This window comes from Salmo salar, chromosome ssa05, assembly GCF_905237065.1.
Source record: "Salmo salar chromosome ssa05, Ssal_v3.1, whole genome shotgun sequence".
NCBI lineage: Eukaryota > Metazoa > Chordata > Actinopteri > Salmoniformes > Salmonidae > Salmo > Salmo salar.
Window position 1 is genome coordinate 51,900,360 of NC_059446.1, and position 12,292 is coordinate 51,912,651.

General features: G+C 46.9%; 1 protein-coding gene across 6 annotated transcripts in view; it reads right to left on the reverse strand.

Annotated features, from left to right (window-relative positions):
• Positions 1 to 12,292, reverse strand: part of LOC106605074 (teashirt homolog 1) — a 67,986-nt gene that overhangs the window by 23,518 nt on the left and 32,176 nt on the right. For 5 of the 6 annotated variants that reach the window (XM_014200352.2, XM_014200351.2, XM_014200350.2 and 2 more), the window contains one exon: positions 3,516 to 8,272. The exons of the other annotated variant lie outside the window; for it this stretch is intronic. In XM_014200352.2, the coding sequence (XP_014055827.2) occupies positions 4,812 to 8,272 (3,461 nt within the window). In that variant the 3' untranslated portion in view covers positions 3,516 to 4,811. Of the gene's footprint in view, positions 1 to 3,515; positions 8,273 to 12,292 lie in introns of those variants that run through there. 6 annotated transcript variants of the gene reach the window in all.

Below are 12,292 nucleotides of genomic sequence, written 5' to 3' on the forward strand. Positions count from 1 at the left end.
TTCTGATGAAAACAATATGTAAATATTTTATGAAACAAACACGTGACAATTAATTAAGTATTCGCTGATGACATTTTTATTTCAAGTGTTGCAAAAGGTGGTCTAAGGCAAGAAAATGAACAAATGTATTTGAGCATTTGATCATTTAGTGTTCTGCTATAGATACACTGTGCGTTTCAACATAAATCCCAAAATTGCTTGTACGCCATTGAGAAGAAACAACAACACAACCACTTCCCTTCTTAGGAGAAAGTAACCTGCAGTCGGGCAGTATGGAGAGATTTTAGAGGAGGGGAGGATGTTTAATAAAACCACATCCCTCATCCCCAAGATGGAGAAACATTTCATCTTCAGCATTTTGTCTGGGCAATGTGATGGATGAAGGGGCTTGGCGATATACACCTGCAGTCCTCATCCAGGCAGGCTAAGAGATCATAACTAATGACATGGCAGACAAAGATTATCTCCAACATCCGTTATAGCTGCATTTGTCAGCCACCATCATCCTGCAAAGACAACTTTGTCACATCTCCCTCCGACGCCAACATAACCTTGCTTTGATAAAAGGCCCCTGGCCGGCCATCTAAAACAACTGCACTATTTCTGACACTAATATGGCATTTTACAAGGGCGCCTCAGTGGCAACCTGCAGATATCAATTACATCTAGCTGAAGGAAGCAGTGTGACTGCAACATGACGGACTCCATTGAGTTACAACACCATGAAACACCAGGGAGAGTGTTCAGGGTGAATCAATGATACAGAAGACTGATCAGCAGCACAGAAAACATGGGCTCTACATGGAAACTTAAAAGTGAAATTGCAGAGTGAAATTTAATATCATAATCTTGAGCAAACTATTTCTGTGGTGCAATCTATTCAAATTGAAGCAGGTGTGACAAATGTCAGATCAACATAAAATTTGACAATGGAATGAGAAAAGGAAAGCGCATTGTTTAGCCATCTTTCACATTACGCAAACACACGTGGATAACTTCCAAATACAACGTTGACAATAGCTGCTCATATCAGGAGACAAACAGATTGTCCCGTGTTCGTTTCAGATGTGATACAAAGTTGCCTTTTGTCTGTGTTGGTTTTGTTGTGCTGATACTGTCAGGCATTGTTTTGCTGGATTTGTGGTATTTTGGGGGGGGGTATTAAAACGTACGTTGGAGCACACAGAGTTCAAGGCTTTAAGCGACCGGTGGTGGGATCCTCTGCTGCCGCTTGTCTTTGTTTAAGGGGGAGTGACTCTGATCTAACTGCCTGCCGGTAACCACGACATATTCACAGGTAAGACAGTCCATAGACACATGGACCAAAAAGGCACTTGTTTTCTTATCCTACAACTGTAGGCATAGAGGTGTGTGTATGTGTGAGTGTGTGTGTGTGTGTGTGTGTGTGTGTGTGTGTGTGTGTGTGTGTGTATGCAATGTGCAGAATACAAACCCAGAGGCAGAGCTTAGTTTTATAATACACCTTGAAGGGGATTTAATGCTCCTGTGAGGGATCAGATGCAAAGTCATACAGGATATGAAAACATGGCAACACACACACTTCCTCAAGCATTTGAACTATTGAGATCTGATAGAAGTTAGGAGTGACTAATGTTACATACACCTTCACATTTAGGGAACATTTCCCTATACTGTAGGCTACAGTAGGTTATTATTTGTAGCGATTGTTCTTCTTTCATATTTTATTACAGTAGGAGCGGCAGAGAAGTTGATATGTTCCCCTCCATATACTGTTACAAGCCCAGGTAATATTTAGTTATTCTGTCTGTGCCCCTTCTCTACACCCACCTCTGTCTGCTGCTCCTGTACATAATGGTCCGATCCCTGGGAGGAAGTCGGCATTTACTAATACAAAACCTAGAGGAAATCCCTACGAATCCTCAGGGCGCACGTTTCTGCTCGCCCAAAACACAAAAGCTATGCAAATCTGCCCAGACTGTGTTTATCTACCCTTGGTTTCCGTTTGCACCGCGGGAACCAGCATTGTGTCCTGAACTGCGATTATCGCATGTAATTTACATAGAATACGTAGAGGAAACAGTGTGCTGATCTCTAACAAAGCAGGGAGAGTCTCTATCTGCTCAACAGACAGCGATCTGACGGCAGAGCAAAATGACAGGTTTAGCTGTAGGGTATTAAACCGACAAAACCTACAAGGTTTTTCCCTTTTTTATTTCTTGTGTGCATTGAACAGTATCTCCTCAAAGTGTTCCTTGTTTATCTGCTCTGTTTGTTTTATGACCCAACACCCCTTCCAGGAAAACTGCATCCTCATTCCGGTTAATCTTCACTCTCTGTGTTTTCTTTGTCACCGAATCCATGTAGCACATACTAAGGTGCAGCTGGATAGAAAATGTGTGTAATTTTCACAAAGACTCTACTTACTAATGTGTTTGTGTGTGTGTGTGTGTGTGTGTGTGTGTGTGTGTGTGACAGTGATAGACACAGCACACTCTGACAATACAACACGTTTTGAGAATGAGGAATGTAAGACATCACACTGTTGTGCTCCTCTGCTGATACAAAGTCTAGTTAGTAACCAGTCTGAAATCTGAGACCTGAGGGAGAGATGAGAGATCAAATTGTTGATGGTGCCATTTCTCTACAGCTGCTAGAGGAACCTATCTTATGTGAGACTGTTAAACTACTGGTCAAACAAAGGTCACACAAAGGTCACCTCCCACTGGGCACATTTCATTGAAATTACATGGAGACAACTTTGGTTCAACCAGTGTGTGCCCAGTGGGTTAATCTACGATTCATCTTTCTGTCCCTGATCTATTGTATTAACTCTTGTAAAAGTTGGCTGTGTGACATTATCAAGAGAAACTCATATAATAGTATCGTTTCAGTCCAAAAATACTCATTGCGTGACATATTAATGTGTTATTTATTGAGTTGGTCAGTGTCGACAGTCAGCAGTCTGGATCAAATGGAACAGACACCCATCTGACTCGTTTCCAGGAAGACAGGCACAAGCACATTCATTCCCATCATGAAGACAACACTGATTCTTTCAGTGCAGACACTCCAAAGGCCAGTCACAAGCCTAGCATGGGGCTCACAGCACAATAAACACCCTTACGGCTTATCATCACCCTCATCATCATCATTATATGATGATTCGCAGTCATCAGTCCGTGGTATGACACTAGGTTTTTTATAGACTTTTATCGTTTTTTTGTGTTTTTTTTACATCTTTATGTGTATCAATGAAGAAGGAAAGCTAATGTTCTTTTGTGGTACCTTACACGTAATATATCATTTTATGTAATATGTTAAAATATAATGTTGCACCTTATATAACCTTGTAAACACAGAATGTTGTGCAAGGTGAGTATTTAGTTACAGTATTTCATCTGAGCACCTATAAGTGTGTTATTTATTTTTCTTCACCAGAAAGTAGTAACCACAGAGAATTATCGAAGTTAGCCCCAGTCTTTTCACTGTGTCTATGTACTTCCATGCAAAACAAACACACAATCACAAATCCATGACTGTTAACAAGAACTGCGTTGAGATTTATTTTACAATTGAGAAAAAAACTAAATGAAACAAACTAATCGGTGCTAGAAATATTTTTTTTTTTTACAATATCATTGATAAAACATTGAAATGTATAGTCATTGTGCATCGCTTAATTATTTTTCACACCATATCATGCATCAAATTGGATGCAAGTATAATTAAAATCATTTCTGTAAACCAAGCCAAAGAAGCTAAATTCTTATTTCTTAAAAAATGACATTTTTGTGGATCTACAGTATATATCTTTATACACATTTTTTTTTTTTTTTTTTTAATATAAAATGATGATATAAAAGTTAAAGAATGCACACACCTTTAAGTACAAAGAATGTTGAGCTATTGCAAATGGCAAGATATGTCTTATGGAGTATGACATTTCACTGCGAGTCATTTACATGTCAAGGACTGTTCTTTTTATGGTTGAATTCAAAGCGGCAACATTTTAAAAAAGGAGCTTGTAACAAACCATACAATTGGAAAATTACTATAAGTGATACTTCACATTAAAAAAAAGAAGTTTTTTGAGCAAACTTGCATACTGTACGGCCATTCATTTTCACTGATTGATATGTAACCGGAAGCAGCATTTCAATTACTCTGAATGTTTACATTATCTGTTTATTTTTGTAATACACTGACAGATTTCTGAGCAGGCCATTCTTTATCAAAGATGTTGTAGTGTGACAAGAACCGAGAGAAGAAAATAATTTATCTTTCAAATTAAAACAGATTTTGACAAATGCAGAATATCTTAAAACATGTTCTCTTTACAAATAAAATGTTAAATGTCTATAAGGTGCTACTTCAGTCTTTCAAGGGGTTCTTCCATTCTTTTGGTGTGAACAATGAATTTTCACCTTCTTCATATCAAGTATTGTACAGTTTTCTTTTCCCCCTAATTCATTTTCTGGTCACCACTTTAGTCACCATTGAAACAGTAGTCGTTTTTTTTGTCATGAAAAGATTTTAAAAAAACTTGTGTTTAACCTTGGTTCACTAAAATACATGCACAGATCAGACAAATAGCATATAAATACATTACAAAATAAGTGTTAAAAAAAAGCTTGGCAAAACAAATCAAATAAGACATGGTCCAGTCAGGCAGTATCACAACAAAATATAAGACTGATTTCTGGCGGCTCAGTTCGGCCCAGTGCAGTAACTGTGAACAATGTTATCTTAGTGCAATAAAATTCTGGTCAGTTACACAGCCGTCTTTCTGTCTGTTTATCTGTCTCTTCCCTCAGCTCCAGACCTCTTAACTACTTCTCCAGTTTCTCAAGAGCAGTGACGAACACCAGGTGATCTTCTGGTGACTTGCCATGGGTCTTGCTGAGGTGCAGTTTGACCGCGTGCTTGCTGACGAATGTCCGATTGCAAAGCCTGCACTGGTAAACTGAGCCAGTGTCGTCGTCTGGTGCGGTCAGGGATGCCAGGGTGCTACCGAAAGTCATTTTGTCTGTGATCACCTTGGAGGCAGCCTGCTGCTCCCGTAGGTGCTCATTGGACAGCTTGGACAGGTCCTTCAAGCTGAAGCCCAGGTGAGACTCCAGGTGGCCGATGTAGGCGGACGCAGTCCTGAACTGCGAGGCACAGTCACCGCAGAGGAACACAGGCTGGCAGGAGTCCATGTTCTTCAGGAACTTGGTCCCGCCAGTCCGCCGGAGCTGGTACTTGACGTTGGCCAGCCAGTGAGAGATGGTGGTCATGGAGAGGCCTGTGAACTTGCAGATGTGAACCCGCTCTTGGGGGCCGAGGTCCGTCATGGCGTAGCGGCCCTCCGGGGTCTCCCGCAGGCTAGAGCAGAATTGAGCTTGGAGGATGAGGAGGTGCTGGGGGTTCCAGTTGGACTGCCGCCCTTTCCTCTTCTGGACCGGGGAGAGGTCCTCCAGAGCATCCTCGAACGCACTGCCGTCTGCGTCCGACTTCTCTGAGATGGATGACGGGGCGGAGGACTTGGGTGTCAGCCTGCCTGTAAGGTTCTTCACCATGTCTGAGATGTCCATCAAAGCATTCTCTCTCAGAGGAGCAGAAATGTCAGACAGAGACAGGCTTGACATTATGGGTTTGTTACCATTTATGCTGCTGTTGCTGTTGATGACAGTGCTGTTGTTGTTGCTGTTTTTGGACTTCCTCAGGTCCATAGGCTGGTCGTTGTTCTCGTACTGGTAGTAGTGGTTGATAGGCTCGGCTTGCTTGGCTTGAGTCTGGTTGAAGGCCGGTTTCTCCATCACGCTGTTGCTGATCTTGTAGAGCATGGCCAGCGGGTCGCCCGCGGGACTGATGGGCTTGGAGGCCTTGCCCAGATGGTTGTTCATGATTGACTGAAGTGCGCTGAGGGGATTGATGAAAGGCCTCTCTGGTGAGTGATCGGTGATGATGCCCAAGCTGTTGGTGCCGTTGGTGATGGGTGACTGGCGAGTCTCTGGGCCGTTCTTTGAATGGCTGTGGTGGTTGTCTACCAGGCTCTCTTTGGGCTCCTTTTTGCAGACCAGCTCCGACTCTAAATTTCCAGGGCTGCTGTTCCTCACAAGGGGCTTCCCGACAGTGAGGTCATTGGGCGCTGATTGGTGGTCCCTCTGCTCTTTCAGTACAGGAGACGGCGACTTGATAGAGGATGGATGCCTGTGGCGGTCCAAGCTGACCATCTTCTCCTCTTTCTCTTTCTTCACAGCAGCAGCAACAGCTTTCCTTGTGACCTTCTCCACCAGCTCTTCCATGGCAGTAACATTGCTCCTGAGAGAGGGCGGAGATGCTGGGCTCCTGGGGGAGTGGCTCACTGAGCCTGAGTCCTGGGTCACCAGGCCGCGGATCCCGCTGTTGAACACCGGCTGGATCTGCACACTCTGGACCGAGGAGTGCAGTGCTGCATGCTTCATGTGGCCCTGGAGCTGGTAAGCAGCGTGGATGCTGGGGTAGCCACCACCCCACTGGGGCGTGCCCGTCTGGGCCTTGCTGATGGCACTGGACACAGTGTTCTCCAGGGACTTGAGGATGTCCAAACCTCCTTTAGGAGCCTCCTCCAGGTCCTCCTCTGTCAGATACTTATACGACCCAGCGTTCACCTCAGTCTTCTCACCTGGCTCTTCCTTCTCCTCTTTGATCTTTTTCTCCCCGGGTTCATTTGCCTCCATCCTCTCGTCTTCCGGTTCTCTCTTTTCGTCAGAGCCGCAGGAAAGTGCAGGGGAGACAGGCTGAGATTTGACGCTGGGGACAGGAAGCCTGGTGGTGGTGGGTGGCAGAGGGATGGATTGGATCTTCTCCTCCACCACTGGGTCAAACACTAGCTGCTTGCCCTTTTTTGAGGCGGAGTTGGTGACCTTGAGGAAGTGGCCCGTGACCATCATGTGGGCAGTCAGCTGCTGCAGTGTATCGTGGGAGCTCCCGCACTCCATACACTTCAGGATCTGGGCCTTGCGAGCCTCAAACTGCCAAGTGTAGCTGGCACCATTCTGATAGCCGTAGCGGTTGTTGGGTGTGACATAGGGGTTTGTTGTGGACTTGGGGTCTTTCCCAATGTCCCCTTGGGGCATGTGGCCACCGTTACCGTGGACAGAGTCTGGGGAGCATGGGGATACCAGGGCGTCCTGGAGGGCTCTTTTTTTGGCAGAGGGCATCAGTTTAGTGGCCAGGGCTGGCATCGGTTCTTTGAGGGGCACTTTCTGGTAATGCTTGGTCTTGATCATGTGGACGCTCAGGTCCTGCAGAGACTCGAAGGAGTGGCCGCAGTACATGCACTTGAGCACCTTCTGAGCATCCTCTTTGCCCTCCATCTCCATCAGGGAGCGCTTGCGGGGCTTGGACCAGCGCTTGCCCCGCTCTTCCTCCTTGTCCTTGTTGTCGTCACGGTAGTGGCCCGACTCGTTCATGTGGACCGTGAGCCCTACCAGCGTGTCGTAGGCGCCGCTGCAGTCTTTGCAGCGGAACTTGCTGGCGCCGGTGAAGACTGAGCCGTAGAGCTTGTTGTTCTGGCGGTAGAGCTGCACCGTGCTGAACAGGCTGGGCTCAGGCAGCAGTTGGTAAGGGGTATGCTGGAAGGTCTTAGCCAAGGCTGCCTGGTGCCAGTCATAGGCTACAGCCCCACCGTTACTAGCACCACCACCGCCACTGCTGGTGCCACTGTTGCTACAGATGGAGGTAGCTGCGGTGCCGTTAGAGCTGCCACTGCCACTGCCACTGCTTGTGTGGTGGTTGGTGGTGGCAGTACTTCTTCTCCCATTGTGGTGTTGGCTGCTAGCATTGCTGTTCTCACTGTGGTTGTTGTTGTGTGTGGTGGTAGTGGGGGGGCTGGTGGCGGTGGGGATGGGGATGGCGCCAGCAGTAGCAGGCGTGGCTTTCATGATGTCCATGGCAATGCTGGACCAGGAGGCATCTGAGATCAGGTTTGCATAGACAGCTTTCATCTGAGCCAGGCTGTCCCTCAGGGAGAGGCCATTGTTCGGTCCAGAGGGGATGGGGGCTTCCTCCCTCTCATGGCCATCCCTGGAGGAGGTGCTCTTGAAGTCTGTGAGCCGGTCGCTGGCATCGCTGAGCGGGGAGCCGTAGCCAGCGTCTGGGTTGGTGCCGTTGCTGAGTGGAGAGGCCCGGTAGCTGGGCGGCTGGCCTCCATCCTCTTCCTCGTTGCAAAGGTACGCAGTGTCCTCCCCGTTCAGTGACAGCCCGTCATCCTGCAGGTGTTCCTCATCGGCTGCTCCTGCCTTAAACTCGTCCTCTGGTGAGTAAGCTGGAAGAGAGAGCGATAGAGAAGAGGGAAAAAGGAGGTCAGCAAAGTGAAATAAAAGATTCACAATGCACTAACAGGACCACTGACAAAACATAGTGATGAATAATCTGTGGCGGGAAATATCGGCTTTTATCTGTGTGTGTGTGTGTGTGTGTGTGTGTGCGCGCGTATGTCTTTGAGTGTCAAGTGGGGAAGAAATCTAGTTTCATAGAGAAAAAAGACAAAGTGTTAACATTTTCTTTCTTTACTCCCTATTTCATTGCCCATGCCTCCAGTTCCCTAGGATATCGCTAACTGCTTGGCCTTGTTAGCCAGCTGCTTGACTCCCCTCCTTTCCTTCTCCCCCATGCCTTATCTCTACACCCAATCATTCACGCACACACACACACACACACACACACACACCTTCACTTTATTTAGTCATTCACATGGTGAGCTTATGCAACCGATCAGGAGGGAGGGAAACAAAACAATTATTCTGGGATGTTGCAGCATCTCCTTCACCCACACTCATGTGCCAAAGGCCACTCTCACGGAGTTAATAAATAAAATGAGATTAAATACCAGACGGACCTGTCAAGTCATCTCTACGACGTCAAATAGGGGAGTGACACTCCTTGACTGTCTCTGTTACGTTAGACAGCTTATTGAGAGGTGGAAGTGGGTACGAGTCATACTATACATTGTGTTCCGTGTGATCTTCCTTGACACATACAGTGTGTAAACACGTTATCATCAAAAATACAGGGGATGAAACTAAAGAACGTACAGGATAGGTAGCATAATGTAACAGGTACAAGAGCGAGAGCAAGGGAGAGAGAGCAAGGGAAAGAATATGGGAAATAGTGTGAGTGTGTCTGCGAGCAAGTGGAACGTAGGAGAGGCAGGAGAAAGCTGGTGAGCAATAAAGCCAGGGAGAGGTGGGGGGAGGGGGACAGAGTAAAAAGAGGTGGAGAGAGGGAGAGACGGAGCAAGGGAGGGAGACAGGAAAGACGGCCCCCTCAGTTCTCCCTTTATCTCCTTCCTCCATGGTGAGATGTGTGTCCTAGATGCCAGCATCAGTCTCTCCTGATGAAACAGATGTGCTGTCAGCTTCAAACAGCACGCTAACCTGTCATATCATAATCTAAGTGGACATAATACCTGATATATGTACACTGGCACCATTTACTGCTGCCTGAGAGGAGACGGGAGGGAAAAAAGGCGAGCAGCTGCATACGGAAGTGTGTGTGTGTGTGTGTGTGTGTGTGTGTGTGTGTGTGTGTGTGTGTGTGTGTGTGTGTGTGTGTGTGTGTGTGTGTGTGTGTGTGTGTGTCTGCATCGGTGTGTGCCATTCGCATGTTCTCATACATGTATTTTTTCACACGGTAGCTTTCGAACATCAAGGCCCTACCGTTGTCTATAGGTTTGTATTTTCTGTCTATGACTGATATGCCCTTCTCTCCAAAACGAGCCACATACTGTATTTTACTCATTCTCTTGATTCCTGACAGGATTTGGAGGGAAACGAGCGCAGCACAGGAGAACCTGGCTGTGTTTCAATCCCACTGACAGACAGAAGCTGAGACAGTTCCTAAAACTCTGAAAATCCCTAACACAGCAGATTAGCATTAGCTATATACTGTACAAACTCTAACTGTGAGACGTTTCCCCGTTATTATGCCAGCCTTCCCCTCACCAACGGCCAATCTGTGCTTGAAAAGAAAGAGGACTATGAAATCATACAGTAAAATGGCTATTCAGTCGTCACTAGCCTCTGATCAGTTCCAGTGAACCCATGTGAATAACTATGTCCACAACATCGGTGCCAAAAACTGATTTTTGGCAGCCCCGCAAATCTACGGAATGAAAGGGGGAATGGAACGGAAGAAAAATATCTGTGAGTGAATGGCAAAATACAGGCCGAGGCAGGGAGGGGAGGGGCAGGGAATGGTGAACGACAGGACGTGAAGGAAACCCTTTGACGATAACTGTCAATCAATGCTTATCCCCTCGTGTTGTCATGGAAACAACAAAGAGAGGGAAATCAAAGCCTGCAGACAAAAGAACGGCTTAAAACATCTGTAAAATCACAGGTTGGAAAGTGGAAGGCTTCATATGGGATCCTATGATGAAACCCATCTAAAAATTAGGCCTAGGTAGAGAATTGTGAAACATAAAATCTATATCTTTTGACGCTGTGATTAAATCATAAGCAGATGACAACAACCCCCCCCCCCAAAAAAAAACCTACTAAACAGAAATAGGACAGCTTTATCAGTTCAGCCATTCATGAAACCCGATCGAACACAACGACTCAAAATCCGACTGGTGACCGAATCCCGCCTCCTCAATGTGTCCTAGACCTAGACACACATACGAGGGGAGACGGGAGCGAGGGGAGGGGTTTGGCGTGCTGTCCCCGGTGGTTTAGCTTGCCGAGCGGGTGATGGCTGTGAGCGGGGCCATCTGCACGGGCGCAAAGGCGCCTGTCACTTCTGCTCCGGGACGCCTCACCGTCAAAGGGACAGGTGGTGGCGCGGCCAGGATGTGTCCGAGTCCTGTGCTGTCACAAACGGCCGGGATCAAGCCACGCCATGTCACCGCAACACACACACACTAAACGCCACGCCATTTCTGGGCACCACACACGCACACATACTAAACGTTATCAACACCACGGAAGATCTACATTGTTTTGAGAAAAAAAGTGGTTAATGGACAGTCCATCTATATTATGTGCAACAAATTACACTATCAGTAACATGTCGACTGCACGTCTGTGGACATGAAACAGGGAAGCTTTAACTGTTACCAAACAAAGTAAACCCTAGTTTCGTCTCACGTTAGGGGGTTTCAGATGTGTGTAGTCTTGTTGGAGAGTAGACCGACAGACAGACAGACAGACAGACAACAGACACAGGGGTCTAGACGGTGTTATGATTAATGGGTCTGGGATGACTGTGTTCCTTTTCACTCTGTACTGTCTCAACATAATGTTAGGGCTGGAGGTGTAACACACACACACACACACACACAATAGTCTGTTTCATTTGATTTGGGGAATGATAACAAATGAAATGTAATCACATGCGTATCAGCGCTTTAGCAGAGAGTAGGCTCAGCGTCATATCATTTCTTCTCAAACTTTGGCATCTCAGTCTGGCCCTTCCATTTTGTGTTTTTCTTGTCTTTCCGAAATCCGCTAGATGTTAAATGAATTCATCTCTCTCTCTGTCAGGCTGGCGATGCCTCGCCATTTGGCCGTAGTCAAACCCAAACAAAACAGATAAGAAAGGCAGAAAGGCGATGAAACGAGAGAGGGAGAGAGGGAGGGAGAGAACGGGGGGGGTGAGACCAGTCGGTTACTCCGGCGTCCGACCCCATTTCTCGTCCCCGACACCCCTCCTGTTTCCTTACACACATTTCTCTGTTTATCTGATGTGATTTTGGGAAGAGGGGTGCAATCACCGCAGTCATTTGCACCACTAATGTCCAATCCTGGCCCCCTTCACTCATGTGATTTAGGCTGGTGTTGGAGTGGGCTAGTGGGGGTAATGGGGAGCTGGGAGGGAGGTGGGGGCCAGGGGCCATTTAGCCCACGCTCTAATGGGAAACTGGCAGTCTTATTCCTTCCCCTACATTCTGTTTGTCACCCCGCTCCTCCATTACAGTCCTCTCAGCCCTGATGGCTTTGGACAGGAGCTGATCAAAAAGCCATCGCTTGACCTACGCGCCGTGGCAGCCCGACGAGACGACTCGCGCCAGCCAGAGAGAGAGAGGGATGAGTGTATGTGAAGGGGATGAGGAGGAAGGGGGGGGGGTGATAGCTCCTCGGACCGGGACAAGAGGGGAGGGGGGTTGTAAATAAAATGACATTATTATTTATTCTGTCCCGTCATGTAGAAAACCCAATTATGGTAATGTCTGCTGCCGGCCCGCCGTGTCAGAGAGATGGAGAGCAGACAGAGAGCATGCTGGGTTGTGGATTCCTCTGGAGCGGCTAACGTGAGAGAGCAGTGGCCTGCCTGCATGTCGGTC